Raw genomic sequence first — 17,961 nt, 5'->3', positions numbered from 1 at the left:
CGGAATCGCCGCCCCGCAATCAACGGTCGAGATCTGCGCCGTCACCGGCTGAATAGCCGTTAAACTAGCCGTTAGCGGTCACGTCGAGCCCAACGGTCAACAACATGCAGACGGTGTGCGCCTCGGTCAACGTGAAATCTAGCCGTTGGCCTCTCCACGTGTCTCTATGGTGACTACGCGTCGACTGGCAAACGGCGACTGGCTAGAGCCGACTGTCACACGCCGATCGATCGATCAAGTTATGGCGACTGAGACTGCCACCGCACCCGCGACTTTATCTTTGGAAGCCCGGCGGCGACTCATCTTGATCCATCACCGCGCCTCTCCAAGACTTGTTCCAGATCCGCGCTTCATCACCACCGCGCTTGGGGACTACTGATGGGGATATGCCCATAGGGGGTGGGTCGCCAGTCCCAGTCGCCATGAAGATAGAGGCTTGGGTGGATCGCCAGTCGCCTAAGCGACTGGGCCCTAAGGCGACTGGGCCGTGATCCCAAGGAGGAGGTCCACACGGCTGGACAAGAAGATTACTTGCGAGAGGGATAGCGGATCCCGGATTAGTAGCAACTGATATGATTCGGAGTTATCTCCATGTAACCCTAGGCCGGGGGTGCTTATATAAACCCCCGAGCTTAAACCCTAGAGGACACCTTACTCGAGATCCAATCTCCCCCTGTAAGCTCTCGGCGTAGCCGCCGACTGAGCCCCCCCATTGTAATTCTCCACTGAGCAATAAAGATCTAGCAGGACGTAGGCCTTTTACTCTCCGGAGGGGCTGAACCTGGGTAAAACCCTTGCGTCTCTTGCACCTCGACCCGTAGATGGCAATGTTCCCTTCCCCTCGCATCAATGAAGTGCTACCCCCTGTAGCATCTGCCGTGGTTACATCCACGACAGGAAGTACAATAAAATAGAAGGGAGTGATGATATTACTCAGCGTACGTCGACTTTGCGACTTCAAACGCTTGATGACCCCTTGCTCACGTGCAGCTTGCGCAGCTTTCTGCTCGTCTAAGGCAGATTCAGCATCTTTGAGCCTTTTCTGCAGTTCCTCGACACTAGCGGCCTTTGCTTTGGCATTATCAGCCTCAGCTCTAGCTTCGCTAGCGGCAAGTTCGGCTTTCTCGCGAGCCGCCTCACTGTGCTCTAGTTTGTGAGCAAGTGAGTCGGCACGTTTGTTGGCCTCTGCAAGTTTCTCTATCAAGAAAAAAAAGGGGGGAAAGAAAGATCAAAAAATTGCGACAAACAAAAAGGAGCAAAATTCAGGATGAAGAGTAAACATAGAAGTTAATACCTTCGGCCCTGCTGGCATACTCGCGGTACCCAATAAATTGGGACCCGATGCGGATAAGATCCTTGATCATAGGCTGTCAAAGAAGAAGAACGAAGGAGAAAACATCGGCATTCAAAAAGTAAGGGACTACAAAAGCAATATAGAAAAAATATAGACATCGACAAACTTACATCATCTAAGAGTTGTGACGAAGAGCTGCTCAACTGAGGAGGAGGTTCAATGATCATTTCAACCCTTGCCCTTTTTGGCGAAGGGACAAGGGGGTTTGAAGGAGGAGTAGATGTATCAACATTTTGTTGAGGAGGCGACGATTCCTCTCCCTCAGCGGGCTTCTCCGAAATAACTAAAGTGTGTGACGTGCTCGTCCGAGGAGCTACGTCACGAGTTGGTACTTCTTCCTCGTCATCACTGCGAGTAAGGATCAATAGCATAAAAAGCAAGACAAGAAAAGATTTCGATTACAAGGATAAAGAGAAAGCCAAGGAACTTACGAGCTGACGAGGGATGCAGCATAAGGATCATAAGTCGCCTTCGGATGGGAAGGAACAACTTCTTCGGCTTTGGAAGTGCCGGAATCTTCGACATCGTTCCTCTTCCTTTTCCTTTGTGGGGAAACAGCGGGAGGAGGAGATTGGACTGACGTAGTGTCCTCGGAAGATCCTGCAGATTTTCGAGAATCCACGGGGTCATTCACAAAGGATGGAACTTCTTGATTGTCATCAGTAATAATGCCCATTTCTTCAACTTCTCCATCCTCAGGAAGAGGAGGAAGGGAAGACATAGTAGGATGATTCTGCAGAAAAATAGCGGCAAAGGAAAAATAGAGAAATATCAATACAATGAGATGCAGAGAAAAATTCAGAACAAAAAATTCGAAAAGGCAAAATACCTCGGGGAGTGGATTGGTGGAGCTGTATGGCTCCACGCGACAAGAGGAAGGAATAGGATCCTTCTTGCTCAGCGAGGTGATTCTTCGAATAAGCTTCTCCAAGTCCTTCACAGAAAGATCACTGGAGAGTCTGTTGGCGTCATGGGCACCAGAATACGTCCAAAGGGGATTTTTGCGAGCCTGAAGAGGCTGCACTCTAATCCTAAGGAAATAGGCAGTGATTTGGACACCAGATAATTCTTTGCCTCGAGTATTTTGGAGCTGATGAATACGAGACATAAGAGCTTCTGTCGCTTTCTTCTCTTCTTCGGAAGCTTCAGCGTCCCAGGAATAGCGGCGTTGAATTTTTGCGTTTCCGTCAAAAGGAACTATGTTGTGTTCCACGGAATTGGCACTTTCTTCGTGTATATAGAGACACCTTTTGCGCCATCCTTGGACAGAGTCAGGAAATTTGACGTCGAAATAATCGACATCGGTTCGGACACAGATAACAACACCACCTATGTTGTAGGTGGCGTTGTGAGCGCCATTGCGGCGAAGGCAGAAAATGCGCTTCCAAAGAGCCCAATTAGGAGCGACTCCAAGGAAGCATTCGCAAAGAGTGATAAAAATAGAAATATGAAGGATCGAATTGGGAGTCAGCTGGTGCAACTGAATCCCATAAACAAAGAGAAGACCGCGGAGGAAATCATGGATTGGGGTCGAGAGGCCGCGGATGAGATGATCAACAAAACTAACCCGATACTCCATTGGAGGCCTGGGGTAGCTTTCTTCGCTGGGAAAGCGGATGGCGTCTTCCTTCTTCATAAGGCCAAGCCTTTTCATCAAAGTTGACGTCCTGGTTGGAGATTTTAGATCTCTCCCACTCAAGATCTTCAGCAGCCATCGCGGATTCTGGAGTGCTATGGCGAGTAAGGCGCGTGCGTGGTGGCATCAAAGGCACTGGAGAGCAATGTATGCGAGTGCGGAAAATCAGAGACAGATTGGGCGCAGGAGAAATTTTTGCGAAGAGGAACAGGTGAGCGGCGCAAGCGAGGGGATGAACGGAGGTTGAAGAAAGGTTTATATAAGAATTGGGTGAAGCAGTGTGCCGTTGGATGGAGAAATCGTGTGGTGAGAATAGATCTTCTAGATACAAGGGTAAAAAGGTATTTTTACTGAGATAGGCGTTACCGTACGTGCGCCAGAAGAAGCGGAGGACGTGTGTCCCCCACTTGCACGACGTATCAACGTGGTGGGAACGATGGACCCACAAGGCAGAAAAATCTCGACCATTAATAGAGCTGAAGAGAATTTGACAAGGGAAGATATGTCGACAAGAAAAATAAAAGGAGAATGGCGACAGGATAAATTATTTGAGTACTTCGGGAGCCTTTGGTCAGAAACAAGTTTTTGCCCAAATGCTCGGGGGCTACTTCGATAAAAGTAAAATTTCGGCTATGGCAAATATAGAAATTGCTGAGCCTACAACCAAGCACAAGTTCTTGGCTGTAGCCTCGGGGACTACTCCCATCGGGAGCGCTGTTCGCGCACCCGATAGATAAAAAAAGAAGAGAAAGAATATCGGGAGATAATGGCAATATAGCGACAAGGTGGACTAAAATGTTGAGCCTACAACCAAGCACAAGTTCTTGGCTGTAGCCTCGGGGGCTACTCCCATCGGGAACGCTGTTCGCGTGCCCGATGAAATATAAAAAGAAAAAAAAAAAGAGATAGAAAAGCAAGAGAGTATATTTCGAGTTATAATTAACTCTTCATATACTCCCATCGGGAAATTAATATAAGTCATATTTGACTCGATAAAATGTGCCATTCCAACAGCCGGAAAAGCACTCGACAATATATTCTCAGAACGCCGAAGTTGCGATCACTTTCTGAATGCCGCAAATTTGCGAAGGTAAGACCCCAGATCCGTTCTGCTGGGCGTGGCATCGCCAAAGACTGCGCTCACATTACCTTTATCCGTATCAACAGATACGAAGAAAATCCTAACGGACGCGTTAGGTACCCGATAAATTTGACCGGGACTCGACGGAATGGTAAGACCTTAAGCGGCACCTGTCGAAGTTTACACCAGTATCCCGAGATCATGTCCAGGGACGTGATTTTGAAGTAGGTTTTTGCGGATTGCCACTAGAGCAGTTAACTAGTACCTGATCCGTCAGATGAACTAGCCCCAACTACCAGTATCCCTGTACAATATAGAATTTTATGTGAAGAAATATAAAAAAGTTAAAGCTCTCGAGTAAACATAAACAGTGGAGATTTTCCCTGATTCTACGATTCAAGCAAAATCTCGGGGGCTACTGACATAGGCATCCCAAATGGGCCTGCCGAATATAGTACCCGGGGTTTATTGAAGGCCCACTACCCGAAGAATAAGAAGATTCAAGAGCCCAAGATGTATTTAAGGAAAAGATAGAGTTGTAATAGGAAGTGTTATTTGTAATCTGGCGGGATGAGTTAGAAACCGTCCCGGACTCTGTAAACTTGTATAGCACGAATCCCTCGGCTCCACCTCCTATATAAAGGGGGAGTCGAGGGACGAAGAATCAATCGAATCATTGTCTGCAAACCCTAGTTTTCATATTCGTCGAGTACTTTTCGGCTGAAACCTTCGAGATCTACTTACCCTCTACTTCCAACTAAACCCTAGCCTACAATCCATAGGCATTGACAAGTTGATACCTTGTCAGCAGCTATCAGTTCAGTTTTAATATACCAAGGTGAAGAAAACCAAGCTGCCTTAGAAAATGGACAGAGGAAGAGCATGTGCATTTCATCTTCAACGTTACCACATTGAGAGCAATTTTCTTTGATATGTTGAGAGAACTTACTCGCTCTCTTACCAGTAGGAAGAGCTCTCCTAAGAAGTCTCCAGGCAAAAGTCTGAATTCGCGGCGCCATCTGCTTATCTTGCCAGACCTGATTAAGAAGGGCTATGGTTTCCTGCGGAACAATCTTCGGACGTTGTCTTGGAGGAAGCTGCAGATTGTTGAAGCAGTGCCTATATGCACTTTTAGAGGACCAATTACCTGCAGGGGTTAGTGTCCAAACCAAAGTATCTTGTCCAGACGCATTAATTATAGGTGTTTGAAGAATTGCATTTGCGGTTTGTGAAGTGAATAGTGAATTGATTAAGCTAGCATTCCATTGCTTTTGACCAGGAATCCAAAGATCTTTCACTGTAGCAGGATAGCTGAAAGGCTGATCTTGTATAACAAGATGATCATATATGTCTTCCCAACCTAGAAACCAGGGAGAGCTCCAGATCGAGCTGCTACCATCAACAATTTGACAAATGGAGGCAGATACTAAAAGAGGTTTTACCTTAAGAATTGCAGCCCAAAAAGCAGATTTTGGTTTATCTGGCTTGGCTCTCCAGATGGATGTATCATGATGATATTTTGCCTTGAGAATCTGGGCTATTTGGCTTTGTGGCTCCTTTGCTAGTCTCCAAGCTGCCGAGAGGATTAGGCCTTGATTAAGTGCCTGCAAATTTTGGATTGCACCTGATGACCTGAACGGCTGAACCTCAAGACGCAGCAGACAGGCGCAGAGCATTCATCGGTAAACGGCAAGTATAAAACTCCAGGGAAACACTCTCAGGTTGTGGTTGCAGCCTTGCAGGCAGCACACAGGCGCGCGTACCCGTGCATGTATCACCGCCAAGTTTGGCCTGATGAGAGATTCAGACCTTAAAGCCAGGGCGTGCGTTACTGCGCTCTTGCTCTTTCGCGCAGCTTTGCTAAGCTTGAGGGCAGAACAAATAGCCATCGAATCCCCAATCACTTGCTAAAAAGATTTCATAATCTCCTGACAAGTTAAGCCAATCTAACCTAGAAAACCACGAGTACTTCTCCTGGCAGGAACGGAGCAGCAGCATTTTCCACTCGTGTTAGTTGACACCAGCGATATTTAGAATCCCTTGCTAAATTTGAATTAATGACTCTCTATTTGTTTAAGATGACACCAGTGACATAGATCTGACACCATCAGATCAAATTTCTAGCTTCGTCTCTGTCTCCTGGTGCAATCGATCTCAGTTTAGCAACAATACGACTAGTGCTTTCTAACCATTTTGCCAATTTCATAGCGCGGTGATTTCTAAACTTGCCTTCAAATTTGCTGGTGTCCATGTCGCTTTCTCACTCACTCTTTCTGGAGCACAGTCAGCTCTGAATATATATCTTGACTCTTGAGCTCACGGACCAACGCAGGGCGCGGAGGTGGAGGCCCCCAAATCTCTCATCAGCGTGGCCCTCTCCAGAGGGGCAGCGCAATGGCTGGAGCAACTCCCACTACCTTTTCACGTCCTGCTGGCCGTGCAGAACAGGGGCTCCATCCATGGTTGCATGCTCGATGACAGTGCTGCCCCTACAGTCCACAGTAACTCTGGCGGTAGAGCTCGAGCGGCCATGACCATGAAGCCTGTGATACGTAGCCCCAGCAGCGAGTCCTCCTCTTCCCTCATTGGCGGGCTAGGGCCCCTTTCTGTTGCCACAAAATTTATTACCGGCAGGTAGCTATAGCTGAAAGTTCCGAGGGAGTCATGCAGCTGGCGAACACACACGGCTCAACGCGCGCTCGACAGGATCAAACACTGGAGCGGCTGCTGTCTGCAGCTCTCGTTTTTAAAACCCTGCCAGTTTTCAACAGGGCTTGCTGACATTCCATTTATATGAAATTTTTGAAAAGGTAGTAGGAGTATGTCTGGACACATGATTGAGAGTGCTGTGGCAACTGTGAAGCGGCCGGTCAAGCATTGGGACGACTAGGCATTGATTGCTCCTTAGCGTGAATGCTGCAGCACAGTCAAATTTGAAAACTGTAATGTTTTTAGCATCTCCAACATAGTGCTTTCCTCCCTCCCACAAAAGTTACGTGAGATTTATCGAAATTTTGATGCATCTAGACACTAAATAACATCTAAATGTATAGCAATTTTTGTTTTGAAACGTTGCTCAAGAGCATTTGTATAAATCTTCCTCCACCATTTTTGTGTGTGTCAAGCTTGGTATATTGGCACTTCGCTCGGAATATTTTATTAGATTGATGCACTAGCCAAGTTTTTCAAAAGTCTGAACTGCGTAAGCCGGGGTTTGAACTTGAGACCTCCTGACTCTGATACCATATTAGATTGATGCACTAGCCAAGTTTTCTAAAAGTCCGAACTGTTAAAAAAGGCTAGGCTATATATTTTAATATATTTGCATCGTCTAGAGGCACTTTATATGTTACTCGGGAGACGATAACTGTCCACACATGGACATTTCCACCTAGGACCGTCCCTCGCTGCTACCGTCTCTGGCATCCACCGTCGACGCTCCGCCTCCTCTAGTTATCCCGCACCTCCATCGTATCCCTGTCGTCTTCCCGCACAACATCGAGCCCTCCATCGCCATGATAGAATATGTGTATAATAGGTTAGTTGTATATTTGTACCTAACCATGTATTGTACCCCTGATCCATATATAATGAGATGAATAGGCCGGTATGTGTTGTACCGAGCCAACCCACAATACACTTTTCCATCTAGGTTTTCATGGTATCAGAGCTAGCCCTGACCTAGCCGACGCTTCCGCCTTCCGCCGCCGCCGCCCCTTGCGCGATGACGGCCACCGACGCATCCTCCTCGAGCAGCTCGGATCCAACACGACCTCTCGATGCGCCGTCGACCACGGCGCTGCCTACCGCGATGTCTGCTGTATCGTCGACCACGGTGACCACGGTGCCACCTGCTTCCGCCCTCTGCGCCGCCGCCACCCCTGACTTCCACCGATGGAGACCGATTTCGGCTAGCTACGCTCGATTCTAGCCAGATCAATGACTACCGGCATCCCATCCGTTGGCCCCGTGGCCGCTCGTCATCTCCCACGGCCTTCTGCGCCGTCTCCCGCCCCGTATGTTCGTGCACGTGGGGTGTGTGGCCAGCGTACAGGCTAGGTGCCTGCGTGGGTGGGCGGCGGCGAACGTCCGTGACCATGCGAGATACTCCTCGTATACCTAGTTTGGCTTGCTCACACAAAGCACAACTTGGTTTAGATTGCTAAATTTTCTCTCCCCTCTTGACATACCGTTGCTCAATGGAGATCATCCTAGCAATACCTAGCTAGGTTTTAGAATACTACTCACTAGGGCGGGGGAATTCTATGTGTGTGAGCTTCGACGGCCCCAATCTGAAAACCCTTGTAGCAGTGTAGAAGCATGTCAACTCAACACCTATTGCAACTTGCAAGTGCTGCTAGCCACGGCAAGAGCGAGGGAGAGGGTCGAAAAGAAAGGTGCATCTTTTTCTGGCGGGTTTGAGCTGATGGCTCACGACGGAAACGGCCACGGAGTTGACCCGTCTGGTTGCGTGCTCCCGGCCGTACCGACCACCGTGCGTGGCCGGCCGCGCTAGAGCTAGTACCACACGGTATACTCGATCGTCTTCCATACCCCTGCTCGCACATCAGTGCGCTGAAATCAAGAAACGAGACCATGTGGCTTGTTGCTTGCACCAGTTTGTGATTGTTTCCACATCAGGTAGAGCCTGCCATTTGCCCCCTGCCCGCCTGCCACGGCCGCTGCCCGCATCGGCACAAGAGCGTGGCGCCAAAGTGCCACAGCGTGTGCACCAAAAGGAGGAGAAATTTGAACTTTGGACAGAGTGCTGCTACTGACCCATGAACAGGGAAAGGATTGTTGTGTTGCACAGGCGTGTGCATTGTTCGTGAGAAGTTGTGCCGCACAGGAATTTCCTTTTTTTTTATAGTACTATATAGTAGTTGTGTACCACACCGGAGATTTTCAGGGATGGCATGGGCTTCTTATTTTCCAGGAGAGCCCATCTCAATTGGTCTTGTGATATGGTGCTTGGGCCAACAGCCAGCCGAGTGCATATAGAGGTGGTAAGTTGGGCTCATCCTACTTGACTCGAGTGTAACCAGGCCAAGCCGAACAATGTTCAAATTCCATCATGACGGTTACAGTTTCTTTTTTCGTTTAAAAAATGTTCAAACTCGAAAATTGTTTAAATTAAAAAAATAGATCTGAAATTTCGTCAAAACTGAAAAAACCAAACTTGAAAATGTTCAGATTCGAAAAACATTGAAATCTCAGAAATGTTCCAATTTGAAAAGTTCAAAACTGAAAAGATCATAAAACCCGACCCACAATAACCAAAAAAAAGGTGGAAAATAATCAGAAGAACCCACTATGAAATAAACCTATGCAGACAAAACCAACCGAAACCGCAAAATACTGAAATAATATGTTGTGCGGCGAATGACACCCAACCGCCTGATAGGCCGACCCAAAATAGATGCGGGCAGGGGCATGGCGTAATAGCACATGCTAATGGGTGTGGAATAGAGCTAGGTTAGGTATGGGGCTCCTATTTAGCGCGTTGAGCATCATGGAATGCCTCGACGCTCACACATACGCCAAGTGGGCCGTGGCCCAACATCGTAGGATCATCTCCATCCTCCTCCCCTCCGATCGTCTTCTGACCCCTGCCTTCACCATCGGCCATGCTACCTTCCTCCGCCACCCACAGCCGATGCCCCGCTGCCATGGTGTCTCACCGCACCGCCCTCCTCGTCTCGCCACCCACTATTGGTTTGTTGCAGCCTCGGACCTTGCTCTAAGCTCCCCATCTCCCCCGTCTTTGGCAGCCCTCTTCACCTGGATTCCTAAGCCGAGTCGCCGGCGATCTCCCACCCTCATAACCCTAAGACTCCGCCCCTACCCTAAGTTCTAGGCCTACCCCAACCAGCCGCGTCTTTCCCGTCTATAGCGAGGTGCCAAGGTACGCCTTCCTCCTGTTGGTCGTCTTCTTCCTCCCCAGCAACTTCTTTCTCCCCCAGCACCACCGAACTGGGCCAGCCCACGACACACTCGTTGAAGCAGGCAGGGTATGCCCTCGCGGCGCTTGCGGACACTACGAGTCAAATAGAATTTGCCGCAACGAGCACAATAGCCAAAGAATACGAAGGCTGAGATTAAGCTAACGTATGCACGCATAATTATATGTGCGATCATCCGAAAAGGATCGTTACCGAATCTAAACGACGGTATGGAGACGTGCATCCCGCACTTCTCGCTTTCGATGTGGCGACGGCGATCGCCCACCCGCATGATAAAAACCTAATCCCACCTGAAAACGATACTAACGCTCAAAGCAGCCAGCTTTAATTAGGAGTTTAATAGGACGCATTACCCTGTGGTCTGTGCTGAACTAAGCTGGAAAGCAAGTATGCCCTTGCCCACGCTTTGTTCAGCACAACCGATTAAACAAGGACGTACACGACCAATCATATGCCCCAGATTGAATCGTCCATCACTCAGGTACGTCCAGCGATTAACACTAATTGGTCGTAGTAGTTCTCGTATTTGGTTATAGTTGACGACTTGACCTGATCAGTACTCAACATTTTTCGGTTGTGAAAGCATACCAAAGAATTCAGTGGAGAAAATGGGGGTCAGGCCAGCGAGAATCGTCAATGAGTACGAGGTTAGAGCATTTCCAGTCGCGTCTTTCAAACCGTCTCCCAAAAGGTGCTGAATTGAGCGTTTGGGGATGTGTTTCGTCCGTATCGCGTTTGGGGACATCGCTCCCCCAGCCGTGCCGCATTTTTTTACATTTTTATTTCAATAAAGAGAAGAAATATTCCACAAACTAATACATAAAGAAAACGTGGTTTACATGAAGATATAGTTTGGAACATGGTTTTCCACAAACTAATACATAGTTTGAACCATGGTTGACACAAATATAAAACATTACAAAAAAACTAAACTTAACTAGGCCGGGCATTGAAGGTTTCGTGTGTTCGTTGCCAAGAAAGAACACTCGAGGGCACACCCAGTCACCCAACCTGGAAAATCCAGCTGGTGAGGGTGCCCGTGTTGGTTCTTTCCAGGAAGAACATCCAGAAACCTTCGTGCATATATTCGCTGCGAAGAAACAACACTCTTCAGTCGTCGTCCTCCTCGGCGCTGTCGCCGTGGTAGTTCCGGCGGCAACGCGTCTCGTCGAACACCTTGACGCTCATGTCATTATCGCCAAAGTAGGAGAACACGAGCACGAAGCCAGCTTCGAGGTGGTGGTAGCGCGCGAACTTGTCCCAGCCGCTGTGGAGGTACATCTTGTCGCGCGCGTCGTAGATCACGTCGACGATCCACATGCAGCAGCTGCAGTCATCCTCCCGCAGATGCAGCGAGCCCGAGCGCTCGTCGCCGGCGAAGGTGTTCGGCAGCCTCGGGATGCCGTGTGGGTCGCCCATGAGGACGACAATGAACTCGAACATCACGGGCCCCTCCTCGTCTTGCATGTCCGACGATGAGGACGACAATGGCATCACAGGCGACAGCGAGCGTACAGCTCTGTCGCGGCCGTGGCCACGACCACGGACGCGAGCTCGGCCTCCGCCTCTACCAGCCATGGCGTCGACTCTTGAGATGGTGGCGGCTAGGGTTGGGGAGAGAGGCGCTAGGGTTTGTGTGTGAGAGGGACGATGAGAGGCGGCCCTTTTTATTGGCCGGAGGGAGACGGGGGAGCGATGGCGCTCATTAACGCCGACACGCAGAGCTAGGCGCGACGAGACGCTTCCTGCGCCTCTGCGGGAACTGCACACTCGCTGCGCGCCAATAACTTCCGTCGCGATTAAAATTCAATGTGCCGCGGACGGGTCTCCCCCGCCACTCCCCGCCTCGCTTTTCGGTGCTTCCGGTGTCCCCGGTGCGTCCCCTGTGGGGCGGGGACGGGCTCGGGATGCCGGACAACGTATAGGGGCGCGTCGGACAAAAAGCGGCTTTGGGGAAGGAACTTTTTTTTGTCCGACACGTCCGAAATCGCTTTGAAGGACGGTTTGGGGACCCAAATGGTCTATTCAGATCCCAATGGTATCCGTTTGTTATGTGTCCATCTTCACAAATTAATCATGCCATTCTGTTCCATTCCTTTTACTTGATGATGACTGCTATCTACACAATCACCTAACTTCAAGAATGAAAACTAGCTAACAAAGCTAGCCCACGGTAGTGACTTCTTTCTCATTACCGGTGGCCAGCTCCAACCAGAGAACACGCACGTACGTAGACGCTGATCGTGCGGCGGCGGGCTCACGCGCGGATGCATGGCGACCGGCCATCCGCGCTACACCATTAGCGAGGCAAGCGTCTGCTCGAACGTCCCGACACCGGCGGCCGCGGCGTACAGCTGGTTCAGCGCGAGCGCCCGGCTAGCGGCCACCTCGAGGCGGCGGCTCAGGGCGGCGGCCTCGGCGCGGAGCTCGGCGTTGGCGTGCTGGACGAGCGCGACGCGTCCCCGAGCGGCGCGCGCACGCTCCGCGAGCTCGCCACGGTCGCCTTGCAGGCGGGCGGCCAGGGCGCGGAGGTCGTCGAGGTGGCTCTGCTTACGAGCGCGCGACCGGCGCGCCGACTCCCGGTTCGAGATCTTCCGCCTCAGCCTCCGCTCGCCGATGTCGTCGTCCGCGCTCGCCGGCGAGGCCGCCGCTGCCGGTTCTTGGGCTGGGATCGGCTGCTGTACTACTGCTTCATTGTTCGTTCCGAACCCGTTAGTCTGTAGCTCGAAGGTTTCGAAGGCACTGGTACAGCCCGCGAACGACATTCTGAGTGGTAGGATGGCGAACGAGTGTTGAGGTAGGAGAAGGGGGAAAAGGGAGAGAAGAAATGAAGAGCTCGGGTATTTATAGAAGGTTTACCAGGGGTATTCTTGTGATTTTTTAAAACCTATATATATTGTGGGTCCGTTTTGTAGTGATTGGTGACCTGTCTACTTTTAGTGTTGCGTATTTAGTTTAGATTTTCTCCAATAATGCCGAGGCATATGCTACAAGCCTACAAGCCGTCCAAATTAATTAATGCAGGGTGAGTACGTCATACTGGTTTGAATTACTCCTTTGCATGTCCCGGGCCTTATTAATTTAAAACTGGGCTCTTCAAACGTTTTGTTTAAAGTAGTTGATGTTCACCCAATCCCTCAATCTTCTCAAATACTATTTCCTCTAAATATAATTTAGTATATTGATTTTTAAAATCTAGACACAAATAAGAGGATTTGTGGAGATAACTCGGGATTATCCCATCCTAATCTGAATAAGCAAACGAATTATTCAAGATTTTTCGAGAATTGAATACTCCTACCCTCTGATCCTCTTAAATACACTAGAAATAATAATAAAAAAGCCCTAAATGTGTTGGACAAGGCGAATCATCTTCCGTTCTTGTAGATTCTTCTTTTTTAACAATAGCATTCTTTATTAGAAACACTTCTTTGGCCCTACCCGAGAAAATGTCCCACATTTTTTAAATAGGAAGACTCCATTTACACTTCTGTTTTTCAATTAGTTATAAGCCGATTATTCATCAAATTAAAAGTCAAATTCTTCCTTTTTCATTTCGGCTTCCTATTTCGTCAAAAGTCAAATTCCTATATTAATTTACAATATATACATATGTTATTTATGCAATGATATACATGTAATGTATTTACATGTATATATGCATGTTAACCATGTATATACATGTAACTAACATTTATACCGAGCTAATAACTTACTAATTTACTTGTAAACACCATTGTCAATAGGCTGTAATTTATTGCATCGTTGTCGCTAATTTAATATAAAGTTGTACTACTAAATCAGCAAAACTAATGTGAAACGGAGGAGTGCAAGATACACATTAAAAGCAAGTGGATCAACGAACGCAAAGAAAACAATTGTTAACATATTTAGAAACACTCGATTGTGAAACCAGACTGTATAGCGAGATAAAGACTTAAAGTCAATCGAGGAGAGGATGTTAGGCTCCTTTCTTTTGTATGTCGACAAGTAAGCTTAGCTACAATGCACACACTGACACTGTACGTTATAGCTGTCGACATGGTTCAGGCACCGAAGAAGGTAGATCCCATGGTGGCATTGGCACCACATCGCTGAAGTTTCTCTGTGATTAAGATGGAATGTGACCCAAGGCGCCGCAAAGAGCGAGCTTTGTTGAGGGGAAAAAAGCTTAATCACGAAGGCACGGCAGAGATATTTATGCCCGTCTCCGGATCTAATGATTTCTAGATCAATATGCTAAAGCAGATTCAGTCCGGGCCAGTAAAAAGAGCGACTGTAACTGAGCGCATGAATGTAGGGCTTGGTTGTTTATTAGTCGCGATTGCGATCGAGAAGCCACACCGTAGCAAAGCTATCGCCAACCTAAAGGCGTGCGCTCGATCAAAGATTTGAATCCGGCCCCAGCACCACCATATCAGCCCGCCGCAACCCACCAAAGGATGTGACCGGCAGTCGGCGTAGCGTACGCAGAGGATAGGGCTTCGCTGCTGCCGACGGCATTGTGATTGTCCATGGCTAGCTTCATGCTGCGGAGGAAACAGAGCAGCGATCCACAAGGTATGCAGCTCCTGGACTGGACGTCGGCCACGCGCCGGGGCGGCCAACTGACGATGCAGCAAGAGCTTTGTTTGGTACATGTGGTGCTCGCGCGTCCACAATATTGGAGACACACATGATGGAGATAATTTTACGCCCCCTTTGAGCAAGGTTGACAGGTTTATGATCGCTACCATGTTATGGGGATAGTACAACCAAACATGTAAGGCAACAAAAAGTGTTTCATTCAACATGTATGTTTGTTGTAGGCAATCTGATAGCATATTTGAGCCACGCTCAGCAGATTTTCTAGAATAAAGTTATATTTAGTAAAAACATTTGTTCTCGCCTTACATGTACGAGCACACATAGATTGTCGAGATAGACATGCGAAATTTTCTGTTGGAATTGTTTGACAATTAAAAATATGTTCTTTGGGTGGTGGGAGCATATACACCCGAGAGCCGAATTGAATATGTTGTTACGGCTACAAAAAATTTCTTTGTACATTGGAAACATATTCAAATCAAGTTTCTAACAGTATATTTTTTGTGATATATATCCTATATTTTGTTGATCAAATTTGTAGTCAAAGTTTTTACTCGAAGTGTGTAATACCCCTGTAAACCGTTATGGAGGTAGTAACATTCATTAATCAAGTCTATCGTCTCTACATCCAAGCTATTTACATCACCATTCTTTTAATCATTCAATTGTCCATATCATCCCTTTTTATCCATGATGTGATAGTGTTACATATTTAAATCATGTGCAACTAGAAGACTACAACGAGTTTCAGCTCTAGTCATTTCAATCAACCGAGAAAATTTTCTACGAATTAGTTTAAGATAAAAACCACTTAACTGCTAGTAGAGATTATGTGCTCTTTTATGAACCTTATTAAAGGAGACGGTGGTTCTCCTTGTCTCTCCCATCTCTAATCAGTGGAAATTGAGGAAGATGAAGAGAAATCCGACTTTGAACTAGATCCGGTCGCAAGAAGTGGAGACTGAGGAAGATGAAGAGAAACCTGACTTTGAACCAGATCTGGTCACAAGGATTATATATGGATCACACAAGGATTATATATGGATCACATAAGGTTGATACATGTAAAGCTAATAGCATGATATCATGTTGTCAAGCCGCCAACCGCACTAGTTTTAGGAATCAAGTGCAACCGTTTGCTAACGGTTCCACCTAGTAACCAAGGATGATACTGCTCTGCCCTCCACCGGATGTAGAAAGGGCCAAATAGAGATCCAATGCATGGCTAGAGGGAACGACTGTAAAAAGAAGGGAGCTGTTGATTTATTAGAAATAAAATCATCGTGTGTGTTTCGTATAACCCAAAGTAAATCACAAACACCCACTCCTATTTTAACTTTATCTCAGTGGAAATTGAGGAAGATGAAGAGAAACCCGACTTTGAACCAGATCCGGTCGCAAGAAGTGGAGATTGAGGAAGATGAAGAGAAACCTAACTTTGAACCAGATCTGGTCACAAGGATTTTTTAAACATAAGGCCCATTGGCCCGGCTTTATATATAAAGCCCTCATGGCGAACAGAAGTAGCGATACAACACACACCACAGAACAGGTACCTCCATAAGTCTAGTGCCACCATACTAATACATAAGTCTGAAACCCAAAGATAGCAGCAAAGGGCAAGTGTGGAGCCGCGCAGAGGTGGCAGGAGAGGCAGCATGAACTCGTCGCTCCATCCAGGATGTCGATGACATCAGTGTCCTCTGGCCCGGATCCTCGCGTGAAGCCTCCTAACCTCGTCCAGCACCACGTCCAGTAGTGGTCGGTCCCTCAGTCTGACCAGAACCCTCCAGCTCTGCATATAGATAGACATTTTGAAGATAGCATCAGCCGGGCTGGAGATCAGGGAGCCCTCAATAGCTAGCTTGTTGCGGATGTTCCAAAGCGCCCAACTTTGAGTGGCGAAGGTAAACCAAGCTATCCTACGAAATCTACCCGACAAGCCGTTGGCAATGGCTACGAAGTCCGCAGCCCCTGCTGGGTCCCAAGAGCAGGAACGGAGATCCCTAATCTCTGCCTACATAAATTTCGCGATGTGGCAGGTGAAGAAGATATGGTCACATCCGCAAGGATTATATATGGATCACATAAGATCGATACATGTAAAGCTAATAGCATGATATCATGTTGTCAAGACGCCAACCGCACTAGTTTTAGGAATCAAGTGCAACCGATTTGCTAACGATCTCACCTAGTAACCATGGATGATACTGCTCTGCCCTCCACCGGCTGTAGAAAGGGCCTGATAGAGATCCGATGCATGGCTAGAGGAAATTACTGTAAAAAGAAGGGAGCTCTTGATTTATAGAAATAAAGTCATCGTGTGTGTTTCATATAACCAAAGTAAAACACAAACACCCACTCCTATTTGAACTTTATCTTTCTTAGTAATCCTATTTAACCAATTTCCGAACAAATTCATGATATTAGTTGCCAGAGATAGGGTAAACGTCATATGCAATATAGACCATATATTTGGTTTGCAAAAAAGAGTTGTTATAAACAAATGTTTGATTGCTTCTTCTTTGTAATTTTTTTATTGCCATGCCAATATCTCTTTGTCAAATTATATTTTGTTAAAAGCACTTTTTCGACGAAGAAATCAGAAAATATCTTAGTTTTAAGTGGCACCATCATTCTCCAAATATATCTGGGACAGAATCTAGCATGCCCATTTATTAAGTCAAGATGAAGTCAAACACCATCTAAACGTGTCTGCTAGATCATTAGACAATTCAATTTCCATCAAACGTTGAACTAACGCGTGAGACTGTGGTCGGGCAGCTTAGAGTGAACTGATGCACGAGACATGTTGCGGAGTAGCTGTAATTATACTGGCAATTATGTTTTCATAATGGAATCTGTAGTATCCCCGGTGTGCTCTGTGCACATTCTGAAAACAAGTTATCGCATGATTAACAAAAAAAATGATTAAGTTCAAAAATGAACGCGCCAGGTAGGGGTCGAACCTACGACCTTCCGCTTAGGAAACGGACGCTCTATCCACTGAGCTACAGGCGCTGCTTGTGCTACCGTTCGGAGAAATGGTTTTTACTTCGATAGACCAACTTTAGAGGAAGTGTCGCGTTAGCTCTTCGGCGATAATTGATACTGGAGTACCTTTACTACAAACAAAATAAACTTCCAGTCACGGATATGGTGCTCCGCCACTGTCGACCGGACAGCATGAACACCCACACTCTCAACTGCCTCACAGCCACATGATAAACCCATGAATTTTTTTGATGTACGTAGTGCTAGTCGCCGCAGTGTCACCAATCATTCAGAGCCTGAAGGTTAATTAGGAAAAACTTCAGATGGTATCGATAGCATCCACACG

General features: G+C 47.4%; 1 protein-coding gene and 1 non-coding gene across 2 annotated transcripts; both read right to left on the bottom strand.

The window, feature by feature from the left end:
- Window positions 1-12,116: 12,116 nt before the first annotated feature.
- LOC127348538 (basic leucine zipper 1-like) lies at window positions 12,117-12,834 on the bottom strand. Its single transcript, XM_051374531.1, has one exon. The coding sequence runs from the start codon at window positions 12,797-12,799 to the stop codon at window positions 12,326-12,328; it is 474 nt and encodes a 157-aa protein (XP_051230491.1). The 5' UTR covers window positions 12,800-12,834; the 3' UTR covers window positions 12,117-12,325.
- A 4,735-nt stretch (window positions 12,835-17,569) lies between these two features.
- On the bottom strand, window positions 17,570-17,642 carry TRNAR-CCU (transfer RNA arginine (anticodon CCU)). Its single transcript has one exon. It is a non-coding gene; the product is annotated as a tRNA-Arg (tRNA).
- Window positions 17,643-17,961: the final 319 nt, after the last annotated feature.

Source organism: Lolium perenne, chromosome 4, assembly GCF_019359855.2.
Source record: "Lolium perenne isolate Kyuss_39 chromosome 4, Kyuss_2.0, whole genome shotgun sequence".
NCBI classification, from domain to species: Eukaryota; Viridiplantae; Streptophyta; class Magnoliopsida; order Poales; family Poaceae; genus Lolium; species Lolium perenne.
Note: the sequence above shows the minus strand (reverse complement) of the source record. Positions and strands in the feature narration are given on the sequence as shown.

Bases quoted from the DNA above. Each gene is read 5' to 3' on its own strand.
- LOC127348538 (XM_051374531.1), bottom strand. From the start codon at position 12,799: ATGTCGTTCGCGGGCTGTACCAGTGCCTTCGAAACCTTCGAGCTACAG.